The sequence below is a fragment of the Ochotona princeps genome, chromosome 1, assembly GCF_030435755.1.
Source record: "Ochotona princeps isolate mOchPri1 chromosome 1, mOchPri1.hap1, whole genome shotgun sequence".
Taxonomy (NCBI): Eukaryota; Metazoa; Chordata; class Mammalia; order Lagomorpha; family Ochotonidae; genus Ochotona; species Ochotona princeps.
Genome location: NC_080832.1, coordinates 110,308,650 through 110,322,387, shown reverse-complemented (window position 1 = coordinate 110,322,387; position 13,738 = coordinate 110,308,650). Strand labels below are relative to the sequence as shown.

Genomic DNA, 13,738 nt, shown 5'->3' with positions numbered 1-13,738 from the left:
CCACCTTCAGTCCAGCTCCCTGCTTGTGGCTTGGGAAAACAGTGGAGGATAGCTTAGGTCCTTGGGCCGCTTGTGCCCACAAGGAGAGCTTGAGGAGGCTCATTGATCTTGGTTGTCCCAGCAGCTCCACTTCTGATCCAGTTTCCTGTTAATGTCCTGAGAAAGCAGTGGAAAATGACCCAAAACCTTGGGCCACTGTGCTGCACTCACATGGGAAACCTGCAGAAGCTCCTGGATCCTTGCATCTGATAGGCCCAGCTCAGGCCAAAGCAGTCATTTGAGGAGTTAGGCTTTTCTCTCTCTGTAATTCTTTTCAGTAAAATAAATTCTTAAAAAAAAAAGAAAGAAAGAAAGAAAGAAAGAAATCCAAATGGTTTATGTAGAAACCCTGCATTAAGGAAGCAGAGCATCATTTCCCATTCCTCCCCACTGACTAGCAGCTTTCTTCCACAAGCACAGTATGGAAGGAGGGCTAACTGAATAACACCTCTCCAGGCAGGTGATTAAGCATGCACCATGGATCCACGTGACGAAAAGGGTGTTAACTGCTGCAGTCTTCCTCCCCAAAGCCTATGACCCCAGTTTAATCATGAGCAAAACAGAAGATGAATCCCAATGGATGGGCACGCTACAAAACTCCTGACCAGTACTCCACTGGTGGTCAAGCCCATCCAAACCAGGGAAAGCTTGGAAATCCGTCAGAGCCTAGAGCAGCCCAAGGAGACAGGCTGAGCAAACCAGGGATGGCCTCTGGGACACCTGCTGTTCTTGTTGTTGGGGTCCTAACAGACACCCATGCACAGCTGGGGAAGCATGCTGTGAGTGCAACTGTGGCTCACACCCATTTTCCTGATCTCCTGTGAGGTCCCAAACTGCTGTTCTTTTCTTTCTGTTTTTCTTTTTCTTTTTCTTCTTCTTCGGATTTATTTATTTTTATTGAAAAGGCAGATAAACACAGAGGAGCAGAGAAAATGATCTTCCGTCTGATGATTCATTCCCCAAGTGACCTCAATGGCCAGTGCTGCGCCGATCTGAAGCCAGGAACTTCCTCCAGGTCTTCCACACAGGTGCAGGGTCCTAAGGCTTTGGTCCATCCCTGACTGCTTTCCCAGGCCACAAACAGGGAGCTGGAAGGAGCTGGGCCATGAACCGGCACCCATATAAGATCCCAGTGCTTGGAGTTGGAGGATTAGTTGAGCTATCATGCCAGGCCCAGGCTGCAGTTCTTGATTTCACAGTGCCACACAGATAAAAATGCTGCAGGCTGGGGTTGAGGCCAGAGTTAGGAAACCAGGCATTGAAAAGAGACCTAAGTTTATTTCTTGGTATATGAAGGTTACTAAATCTTTCTAGGTCTCTTTTCTTATCATTCTTAAGTAGAAAATTTGATTGTAACCACCATCATGGCACAGCAGGTTAAGCCCCCATTTGGCATGCCTGCATCCCATATAGCCTGCTGAGCTCAAGTCCTGGCCACGACACTTCTGATTCAGTTTCCTGCTAAGTTGCAGTGGAAGATGGTTCTAGTACTTGGGTCCTTGCCACTCATGTGGGAGAATCTGATGAAGTTTCAGACTCCTGGATTCACATTGGTACAGCGCTGGTTGTTGCAGACATTTGAGGAGTGATCTTTCTGTCATTCAGTCTTTCAAATATTATAGATAAACATTAAGAAAAAAGATTTGTTCATTTATTTGAATTACAGAGAGGAGTGACATAGAGAAACGTTTTTCATTCATTGGTTCACTCCTCAAATGGCTGTGATGACCAGGGCTGAGCCAGCCAAAGACAGGGGACAAGAGCTTCTTCTGGGCCCCTCCCCCTTAATGGTACAGGGGTTCAAGCACTTTTTCCATCTTCTGTTTTCCCAGAAACATTAACAGGGAACTGGATCAGAAGCGGAGCTGCTGGGACTCGAACTGGTATCTATATGGGATGCACGCACTGAACACAGTGACTCAACCTTCTGTGTCACAGGGTCGGACCAATAAATTACTTATTTAGAAAAAAAAATAATGTATGTAGGGTGCTTCGCCCAGTTTCTGGCACTTAGCTTTTAGCAAACACCAGTTGTTTTTTTTTAACTGTCGTACTGTGTATGATTCATTCAATATATGTATATTTATCTCTCTGTATGTTTTTTCTCTTGACATAATCTAACATAAGAAAACTGTGAGCCAGGCATTGGGAAGCCGAAAGGATAAAAAAGGATATCCAGCCACCGCTGGCTTGTCATTACAGATAGTGGCTAACACACTATACTGGAGAACCAAAGGGAAGCCTGAGTGTTTGTTGAAGAAAAAAATTTAAATGAACAAGCTTGATTGAGGATAATTTGCATTCCATAACATTTACCCATGGGCAGAGTTCATTTATTTCAGTTACATTTTAGCAAGCGTGCACCATCGCGCAGCCATCACCACAACCCACGTTGGAAACATTTGCTCACACTCCCAAATTCCTTCAAGCCTGGTTGCTGTCACACCATCCCCAAGATTTGCCCAGAGTACCATTCTTTTTATTATTATTATTTAGGAATAGGAGATGGGCAGATGGTGTGGTTGTCCTGGCTGGGCTCTCCCACTCTGATGTCTGCTAAGGTGCACCTTGGGGAGTGGCTGGCGACGGTTCCAGTAATTCAGATCCAGCCAGGACTGTTGCCAGCATCTTGGGGGAGGTGAATCAGTGTCCCATAGCTTTGTATATGTCCTTTCTGCCATCTAAACACATGTCACTAAAATGCGATAGAAAAAGGATATCTTGCAAGGCAGACGTTATTTAGGTACAGGCGAAGCAGGTTTTAAAAACTATCACCAGGTTAAAAGTGGGCTATGGTTTTAAACAGCATGTCTATCATCGCTACGATGCGGCCATAGTGCGGGGAGGGGGGTAAGAAAAACACTTTTTTGTTGTTGTTGTTCAGGAGTGAAGGAAGGGTCCAGCCTGGGAACCGCAGAACCAGGAGGAGTGGGTCGGAAGAAGTTCCATTGATGCGAGCGGGGCTAGCACCCATCCCACCTACGTCACCGTCCCCTCGGGACCGCCCCCGTGCGCAGGCGCGCAGGGCGCTCCGGTGGGGCCCGCAGCCCGAGCGCCGCTCGGTTGGATCGAGCTCGCCAGGCGATTGCTCCTGCCTGTTGTGTAGGTATGGCGCGCGCGAGGCGGCACACAAGCTGCTGGAACGCGGGTCGGGGTCTCGCTCCGCGCTGAGCGCCAAGCAGGGCCTACTGGGCTCATGGAGAAGCCCGGCTCCTGGGGGCCGGCAGTCGGCGCCGGAGGCCAGAGCTGGTGCTTGCGGCGAGTGGGGACGAACGCCGACTGGCTGCTGCTGGAGGACGGGCGCGAGGTGAGAAGGGGGCGCTCCGTGGAGGTGAGGGGCGCCGGCAGCGGCGCCGGTCCAGGCCGGGTGCGCGGACCGGAGGGCGTAGTGAGACGGCTGGGTCCTCCGAGAGGATGGGGGTTGTGGCGCCAGCAGTTGACGCGTCGGAAGTGGGAGTGAGGGGGTTTGGGGAAAGGAAGGAAGGAGCGGTCAGATGACCCGGAGAGTTATGGGGAAGTGAGTAGGCACCCTCCTGGCCTGAGGGGAGTGGAGCAGGCAGGTGCTGCTTCGGCACAGGCCTGGGGTGGGGAGCAGCTGGCGACAGGGCGACGTGTGGAGGCTGAGGAGAAGCAAGGGGGCAGGAGGTCTGCCCAGCCTGGGACAGAGGCCCCAACCAACCCTGAAGGGCAGGGGACTGGGAGGGCGCCAGCTTGTCTCCAGTTGCTTTTGAAAAACGCTTCCGGGTTTGGGGTTGTATCTCTTGATACCTGAAACTTAATGCATAAATGTCTTCCTTCTTTTCATCTTTTTCTGGGTGGTGGGCGGAGGTGAGTTTGATGGTGGATGTATCTGTCCTGTAAGTCTGGGTACTGCCCTGTGGTACCCGCTGAGGTCGGGCACGGATTCAGAATTCTCTCTGGAGGTGACCTGTGTTTGTTAATGCACTCAAACTCTAAAACAAAAAGGAAAGGCGAGGAAGGATTCCCTTCGGAGGGTCTAGGACTGGAGTGATGCTTCCAGGGGTGCTTCTAGGGGTGAGGCCAGGCTGGGGGTCGGGGGAAGGATGCGTTGTGAGTCAGGTTACAGTCCTTTTTGAGTCAGGACAAGCTGATTGTGACTGCAGACCATCTGGGTTTTGAGAATAATGTGTATAGAAGGCTCACTTCGCAGTAATAATGGATGGTTGGTTATTATGGTGTAAACTAAAGACATCTTTCATTGCTAGGTCTGTTTAGATTTTTGAAATGAGCTAGGAAGACCTGATTGAGTCTTATTACTTATTGAATCCTGAAGTTGCTTGGTGTACCACGAGAGGGAATGAATAGAATTATGGCTCCGGGTGTGTGTTGTGGAGCAGTGGGTTATAACCCAGACCCATTGCCTCATTTCCCATCCAGGTCCCTGCCAATGGGCCAGGAAGATGGCCGGAGTCCTTGGGCCTCTGCCACCCAACTGAGAGACCTGGATAGTGTCCCAACTCCTGCCTTCTGGCTGATCCAGCCCCAGCCATTTCAGCCATTTGGGAAGCTCTTTGTCTAACTCAGCCTTTCAAATAAAGTAAATCTTAAAAAAAAAATAATTACAGCCTGTGAGGAAATGGGATTGGCATAGTAAAGCAGCTTGAGAACTGCCGGAGTCCAGCTCCAGCCTGTGTTTCGGAACTCGGGAAGGGTGCATGGATGAGGCGCAGAAAGAAAGAAAGAGACATGTCTCCAAGAGATATATGAGTCATTATAAGGAAGAGGAGTGACACAGATCCACTTATAAATACTATGGCAAGTGGTACCAAATCTGGTTTTTAAATGCTAAGTTTCATTGCCAATATAAATCACTGCCTCTTCTAATGCATTAATCTTAGCCTCTAAATCTCTCAATACTTTCCTATGAACTTATTGCACCAGCTGTAAGAGGTCCAATAAGGGTAACAAATGCAGTGAGACCCAATGATAACCCACAAAGCATGGACAAAGTTGTTGAAAACAATTCCAAAGCATAAACAGTAGCAGCATCATACCATGGTTCAGGCAAATTCACAGGTAACATAACATATGAGGACCTTCTCAAGACACCAAAAGTATCAGGCATCAAGTAACAATTAAGACAGTTGGTAACAATGCACTTAGTACAAATTACAGTGTATACAGAGCCATCTCAGGGAAGCTGGAAGGAGCTTAAGGCTCCATCTTGTAAGGGAGGAATGTTACTTATCAACAGTCCTTTTGAAAGTAGCTTCGGTACTGTGCAGAGATGTCTTCAGTGGTAGTGGGTAGTCAGCAGATGTACACATGACGTGTCCTCATGGCAGGTGTTGATCTTCGGACTCAGCCTTTAAAACAGTTCTGGGTGGAAGTATCTGTTGATCTCAGCAAGCGTAGCACGGAGGCTAGAGAAACTCTTTCTGTTGTTATGGCCAGAGGGAGGCAAGGAGGAGAGATAGCACCCTGGTACCCAGCTCACTACTCTTCCTCTGGGCCTCTGGGAAAGTGGGTTGTAGAGGCAGTCTTTGGGATGTCAGGTTTATAAGTTAGTCATACCTATATAAATCCTGGAATTCTAACTGAATATTCTGAGAGGCCTTTGGAGTTTTTAAAGAGGAAGTATAAGAGAAGTGAAGGAAAAGTTAAAAATAATTATATAGATCACTCTCAGTAACAATATCAGGTGAAAACTATCAAATGACAGCTTTAGAATATATTTGCCCAAAGGTCTAATGTTTGCTATAAATTTAGAATAAAGGTACATACTTAAGTAATACATTGAAAAGGGCAATGAGAATATAACATGAGAAACCTGGTTATAAGTGAACTTAAGCAAAAGCATATGGGTGACTAAAAAACATTTTCAGTGATAGTCTGAGATTTAGATTAAGTGAGCCAAAAAACAATATTAGCTTAGGACAGCACAATAAAGTAGCTTCGGTAATGATTTAAGAGCTTTAGACATTTAAAATTATAAAGTGGTTTGTAGTAAAGTAAGTTTGCATGGTTATTCAGATGGTTTACAAATATAGAATGGAAAATGGATTATAGTAAAGAGTTTACCAAGATGGCTTAGGAAACATATATCAGACAAGTATATCTGTTCTTTAAATAATTTTTGTTACAAAACCTTTAAGAGTTAGTTAAAAGTATAGTATTTCCCAACTAGCAAATGCAGTAATGTATAATAGCAATTAAAAATTGTTCTGTAATAACTAGCTGGGAAAAAATGGCATAAAACTAAGATCTATCATGTACCCATTTCTCATCTGATCTCAAGGAACAGTGAAGACAAACAATAAAACAAACACACACACACATATACATTCTCCCTCTTTTTTTTTTAACTATAGAAGATTAGAAGAGTAAAATTTCAAACAATTTTAACAAAAAGACGTACAGCAAGACAGACATACGTGGCCACCACACTCATTCAATTTTAAATAGCTAATGAGCCATGACTTCTCATATCCTGACTCAAGAAGTTGTGTTGCATCCAGTCCTCTCAAGTTCCAGATGAGTACTCAAAACAAGCAAATTTGGATGATGAGGTACCTGTATATAGGCAGAGGTCAGTGCAAATCCTGCGAGCCAGGAGCCAGGACTGGCAGTGGGGCCGTGTTAATCATCACGGTGGCCTCCCCAGACTACTAACTCAGGATGGCTACTACCCTCTGACTGAGGCCTCCAAGATGTTACAAAGTGCACAAGAGATCATGTCAGATAAATTTAGGATTATTAAGGCGCCTTTATAAACCAAGCTTGGTGATAGCAGTATCCATTAGAAAATTACTAAGTGATAAGTCAATAATGATAATTCAGTCTGAACTGAAACCCTGAGAGGAAAAAATTGGTCATTACTGAAGACCCTGATTTTAGTTATCTGAGCAATATAAATTAGCCTAAGAGATAAGCACTCAACAGCCTAGACATATCTATAAAACCGTAAACAGAAAGAAAGAGACGTTTTATCCTTTTCTGGCTTTTTTGTTGTTAAGCATTACCTGTCCTGGAACTCTTGGAAATACAGAAATTTGAATTAACTTCTGTAAAAAAAAAATTGTTTTATAGTAGTATATTGATATGACAAAATTTTGCCCCACTTGGTATCTGGCAGTATCTTTAATACAATCCAAATGCTTACTCAGTTGCATCTATAAAATAAAACTTTTGAATTTTAAAATGCATATCAAGGATGTCAAGATCTATAATATCTAGTTGAAATAGAATCTCTTTATGTAACACGATATAGGTTAGATGTAATTATTGGCATTAAGTGATCACTTTAAATACCTATAAAATAAGTACATAACTTTTATCAACCTTAAGCAATGTGAACATACTGAAAGGCAGGAAACACAAAGATCACTTCAGTATAGAATCTTATCATATTCTGAGACACTTCAGCAAGGTCAGGTCTGGAGTTCACTGGAGCTAACTAGAAAAATTTAATCATTAATTAGATAAAAACAGTTAAGGAGATATTATAATATTTGGTTTTAAAACTTTGTTGTTATAACAGAGGATCAGATTTTAATTCCATGAATCAATAATGAATATATTAGGGCCCGGCGGCATGGCCTAGTGGCTAAAGTCCTCGCCTTGAAATCCCGGGATCCCATGTGGGCGCCGGTTCTAATCCCGGCAGCTCCACTTCCCATCCAGCTCCCTGCTTGTGGCCTGGGAAGGCAGTCGAGGACGGCCCAAAGATTTGGGACTCTGCACCCGCGTGGGAGACCTGGAAGAGGTTCCTGGTTCCTGGCTTGGGATCGGGGCGCACCGGCCGTTGCAGCTCACTTGGGGAGTGAATCTTCCTCTCTGTCTCTCCTCCTCTGTGTATATCTGGCTGTAATAAAATAAATAAATCTTTAAAAAAAAATGAATATATTAGAAAACGCTGCAAACAGTATGTTAAAGACTATATCTATAAATATAAAGACTAGCAGATAAAGGCATGGGTACATCCCATACCTGGAAAAAATTTAACAGTGAATTAAATGTTACTTTTATATTCAGTTACAGTTTATATTTGGTGTAAATGTTACACTTTCAAAGCAATGCCTTAATACCTTAAGAGTTACATTCATAAAATTCAAAAATTCAGTATAAAAATTTAATAGAGTTAAAAAGGAGATGTGAATTATGAAAAAACATTGTTTATAAAGTACAAGAGGCTGCATATTCTTCTGTGGGCCCAGTTTAGTTTATCTCCCATCACTCTGCTCTTGGCTAAAAAAGGTTGGAGGAATGCTTGACAAAGGAATTAAAGCAAAATACCTGCTGAAGAGAAGAGAATTTAACCCTGAAGTTGCTGGGCAGGAGGAAGAACTTCTGTAGAGGATGCTGCTGCTGCGAAACGGCAGGGGGGTGGAAATGTAAATTGGGTAAGATCTGGAGCCCAAGTCAGCAAGTCCAAGCTCTGCGGAAAAATGAAAGCATTCCCTCCTCCAAAAGTTACGCCGTGTCCTTCCCATTGGCCTGTAAGGATGTTTTCAAATCTATGATTAAAGAAGCTGTTTTGTTAGATGACCATCTGTAAAGACTAAAGAAACAGGTTAAGGAAGCAAAAAGGGTTAAAAACAAAGGAGTTAAGAAACAAATCTTTTGAAATATAACCAAATGACTTTTAACAAAACGTAAAATGGAATTTTTTGCTAACTGGCTTGAAATTGCATCTACGAGGATTAAGAGTGCTATTTGTCTTATCTCATCCTTGAATATTAAAAAGGCAAGCTGTTTAGAGCTATAAGGAATAATTGTTTACATCTTTGCCAAAAAAGCTCCTTATTCTTATGACATCTCTTTGTAATTAAGGTGGAGCTCAAAGCACAATAAGGAGTAATAACTTTTTTATACATGGAAAAGAGAGATGTAGCCACTCTAAAGACCCTTGTTGCCACAAGCATCCAGTTGGGATATGAACAGTAGGTAGTAAATAATTGCCAAGGAAGATACCAATTTTTAATTAGCATATCCACAGTCAATATCAGGTTTTAAGTCTGTTACTCTTCTACAGGCACAGCTTGGGTAAGATAATGCTGTCTTTTAAACCTCTGATTGTTCAAGGCCCAAGACTGGCCCCGCCAGGAGTTTCCTGACCACAGGCGCTGGCCATCAGGATCAATTTTAGACTTACAATTACATACTTTTGCCCAGTGAACACCCCTATGACGCTTAGGTCTTATCTTGGGGCATTGATCCTTAGCAGTATTGGTGCCACATTTTTGAGCTAAAAGAGATGCTGCTTGGCATTCTTTTGGAAGGTGGCTGGGTTTCCCACATTAAAAGTTTTAGCATACATTTGCTTCTGAGTAGCAGTGGCTTGAAACCCTGCAAGGTGAGCAGGATGCCTGAAACGCCCCCTGCTACCACAGGCCTTTAGATAACCCACAACTTGTTCACCAGACTTCTGGGCGTTTGATTTGCTACAATCCTTCCACGTATGTCCCAATTTGCCATAATTATGACATTTAAATCTATTTTGCTTTAACCCATTGCTTAAGGTAGCACTCAACATTCTAGTTTTGTACCTTTCAGAGACAATATCCATACATAACCCTATTACTTGGGGAGCCCAGGACGGGGCCCTCCCGTTTCCCTGCTTCTGATCCTGTACAGACTGATTACTCAATTTAGATCGACTGCGAGGCAATAGAACTGTTCCATTGTTGTAGGGTTTTTGAACCCTGAATACTGCAGCAACCTCAAATTCTTGTCTCGCAGGAAAGAAGAATTTTCATGCGGACACAGTTTAGTTTTAAAGTAAGATTTATTAGAAAAGCTGAGAAAGGAGACTCCCGTCCTAGTGACGAGAGGGGGTTCTGAGATAGAAAAAGACCCGTGCATGGGGGGTGTTGTGACCTTTTAAAGCTTTAGTTCAAAGAGGGGGTTTTTCCAAGGGCAAAGGAATTTCCTGGTCTCCAGGTATCTGCCTTTGGGACAAAAAAAGACCAGAGAGGTGCTAGACAGGACATTCCAGGCCTTAGGCATCTGCATATTACTTCCTGCCCTCCTTTCAATGATAAAGAGATAGGCCTGAGACCTTCCTACACCTTGGCCAGAGGTAATGGCTGGTGCTTCAGGTGGGGAATTGGTATGCTAATAGCACCCTTGTCCCTTGAAAGAGACTGCTCTGGTGAATCTAAAATATGGTGGGGAAGTTCCCTTTTATATTTGGGAAGAAAAATGACTTGGGGACCCAGAATACCCTAACTGCCTACCACCCAGTCTAACTCCTATCACATTCCGCCCCCCAGAAGAAGTGACCTTAACTGCTGTTAAGGGGGAACAGGGACGTCGTTCGTTCTTAACTGCTTCCCGCTGACAAGGACGTAGTTCAAGGGCAGCAGTTAGGTACTCCTCTGGGGGCCGGTCTAAGGGTCCCCGATAATAAGTCGTAGATGTCACCAGTGGCGCCTGGAATGCTTCTGCCCCTCGTTGGATTCTAGATAACACAAAACGAACAAAACATTTTAGTATACATGGTCCAAACAGGAGTAAAAGAATAATTATTCCTATTATGCTTAAGAAAGGCGATACCCAAGAATACCACCCCCAATGTGCAGAGAATTTTTCCCAGTTTCCAAGGAAGATGTCTGACGACAGGTGTACTTTGCTTATGTCCTCGTGTAACTTGTCAATCTCCTTTTCAACTAGGTTAGAATTGTTGGTTAGATTGAAGCAACACATACCCGGTAGTTTCTCACATCCTATTCGGTTCTTTAGTAATAAGTAATCAATGGCAGCCCGGTTTTGTAGGACTCCAGTACGAACCTCATTTATTTCGTCATTAAGATAGGACAAGGCCTTAGCAGTGGCATTGGCAGTTTTTTCTAATATACAAGCCAATTCACTTATTTCTCTCTGTTCCTGAGCGGATACCACAGCGTTTGGCAAAAACAAGGCCTTAAATACTATACTAGTTATGGTGTACAAAGTTAAGGAATCGTCACAGTCTGGGGATAATGACCGCCTGGAGCATATGGAATGTGTAGATGCGGTCACTGGGGAGATTAGGAGTGACACTACCCGACCTACAGAGCAAAGGCCTGTATATGACTTAGGGATCATGGAAAAAAACATGTTGCCACAGAGGAGACTCCAGCCCTGTGGCATGCTCACATCAGTTGCATAATCCACAGAAGTTATGGAGGAACAATTATGTTTCTCTGTTCCATTACAGGAGATGCATATACAGTCACCATATATAGTAAACAGTAATGGCATAGGACGAGGTAAAGGCCTCTTAGCTATGGGTAAAGAGGATATGTTCTGGTTAGTTACTTCTGTAAAGCTCTTAAAAGAAGTACCAAGGCCTACTAAATTCTGTTGTAAGATATCTGACGGAGATGTCCCTTCACGTACACAAAAGGAAGTCCGATTAAGCACATTAAAGGCTAGGTGAGTCCATAGATTTTCAGTGGCTGCAAGCGAATTAACTGCTGCATGGCTTTGGGTATTCTCCCTGTCTGCACTCCTAGCAGTTAGACCTAGGCGTGGACTTGTAACTGTGACCTCGGGGACCACTTTAGTGTCACTTGGGACAAAAGGCAATAGTAATAAAACCTTTAAAAGTAGTACCACTGGGCTGCCCTGCATTGATGAGAGCTGAATCGTTATAGATTACTTATCTGTAGGTGGAGTCCTTTTAAACAGTAGCCTGAGTCCCTGGGTAGGTTTATAGGTGTAGCTCTTATCGGTGGCAAATTCAGGAGCTTCCTCCGCTGGCGGGTCTGCTGGAGGTTCAGAGTTCCAGGCCTTGACTCTGGTGCGATGAATCCAGGCCTCGTGGCCTGAGACCTTTACAGCGGAAGGGGTGGACAAAATTATAGTAAAGGGGCCTTCCCAGGACTCAGAGAGAGAAGGAGAGTTAGTAGGGAAGGTCTTTATTAATACTAGGTCACCCGGGTAAAATTTAGGAATTCCTATGGTTCTAGGTAATTTCTCAGGCAATTGCTGAAGAGTTTGCTGAAATTTAGCTAATTGAACTACTGATTTAGTAAGATCCATTGTCTCCTGGTCTGCCACTAGATCATTAGTGAGGAAAGGTCTCCCATATAACTTCTCAAAGGGGCTTAGGCCTAGCTTCGTGGGTGTGTTTCTGATGCGTATTAAAGCCACAGGTAATAGATTTACCCACGGGAGATGAGTTTCCTGAGATAACTTCTTCAAGTGGCGCTTAAGGATATCATTAGTCTTTTCTACTTTGCCTGAAGATTGAGGACGCCAGGCACAATGGAGATTGTATTGTATGCCCAGAGCCTTGGACACTCCCTGCATAACGGCTGCCTTAAATGAAGGTCCATTATCACCCTATATACTCTTTGGGAGTCCAAATCTTGGAATAATCTCTGAGAGAAGAATCTTGACTACTTCAGTGGCTCTCTCAGTCCTGCAGGGAAATGCTTCTACCCAGTCAGTAAAGGTGTCTACGCAGACTAGTAGATATTGTACATTCCTGGCCTTGGGCATATGAGTAAAGTCTAATTGCCAGTCTTCCCCTGGATAGCTTCCCTTTCTCTGTATTCCAGGGAGTGGGAGCCTAAGGTTTTTAGGATTATTCCTGAGGCATAATTCACAGGCTCCTAAAACCTGTTTGACTGTCTGATGGAAGTTCCTTCCAGTAAAAAGCTGTTGGGCCATCTGTAAAGTCTTATCTCGCCCTAAATGAAAAACCTGACGAAGGGTCTTAAGAACCTTCCACTGGCTTGAGGCAGGGAGATGAATTTTTCCCTCCTCTGATTGGAGCCATCCGTTAGGCTGAAGGCTATATCCTCGATCAAGTGCCCACTGAGTTTCTTCAGGTGTATACTGAGGCTGGATTTCAGGTGGCATCCCCTCCCAGATTAACTGAGCCTCTGTGGCCTCAAGAGAAGGGGTTCCTTTCGCTGCTTCCCGAGCAGCCAAATCTGCCAGTCTGTTTCCCTCTGCTATATCATCTGTTCCTTTCTGGTGTCCTTTGCAATGTACAACTGCTACCTCACAGGGAAGGAACACTGAGGTCAATAAACGATTTATTTCCTTATGGTACTTGATTTGAGTCCCATTGGCTGCGAGAAAATGCCTCTCCTTCCAAATAGCCGCGTGCGCATGTAAGACTAAATACCCATATTTAGAATCAGTAAATATATTGACTCTCTTGTTTTTACTAAGTTCCAAAGCCCGAGTCAAGGCTATTAACTCAGCTAGTTGTGCACTAGTACCTGGGGGCAGAGGGCTGCTCTCAACAGTTTCTGTTAAGGTAACAACTGCATACCCAGCCCTGCGAACTCCATGTTCCACATAGGAACTGCTGTCTGTGAAGAGAATCCAGTCTGGATTCTCCAGGGGTGTTTCCTTAAGGTCCTCTCTGGCTGCATATGTCTGTAGGACTATCTGTTCACAGTCATGCTCAGGAGTTCCTGTCTCTTCTGGGAGGAAGGTGGCAGGGTTGAGGGACGAGCAGGTTTTAATCTGAACTGCTGGGCCCTCTAAGAGTAAAGTCTGATATTTTAAAAGACGATTATCTGTTAGCCATAGATTCCCTTTTGAAGCCAGTAATCCTGTCACATTATGGGGTGAATATACTACCAGATCCTGTCCCATGGTAAGTTTAGTAGCTTCAGGTATCAAGAGGGCAATTGCAGCAACAGTCCGGAGACAGGCTGGCCACCCTTTTGCCACTAAGTCCAATTCCTTACTGAGATATCCTATAGGCTGTTGAGCAGGTCCTTTTAGCTGG

The 13,738-nt window shown here is 44.2% G+C and overlaps 1 protein-coding gene across 4 annotated transcripts in view; it reads left to right on the top strand.

Annotated features, from left to right (window-relative positions):
* The first annotated feature begins 3,069 nt into the window (after window positions 1-3,069).
* RNF8 (ring finger protein 8) overlaps window positions 3,070-13,738 on the top strand; it is a 59,986-nt gene continuing 49,317 nt past the window's right edge. For 2 of the 4 annotated variants that reach the window (XR_009245347.1, XM_058663747.1), the window contains exon 1: window positions 3,070-3,346. Coding sequence is in view for 3 of the 4 variants with exons in the window: in XM_058663747.1 (XP_058519730.1) it covers window positions 3,236-3,346 (111 nt within the window). In the remaining variant the exon portion in view is untranslated. The remainder of the gene's footprint in view (window positions 3,347-13,738) is intronic. The other 2 variants (XM_058663752.1, XM_012928424.3) reach the window with 2 other exon arrangements.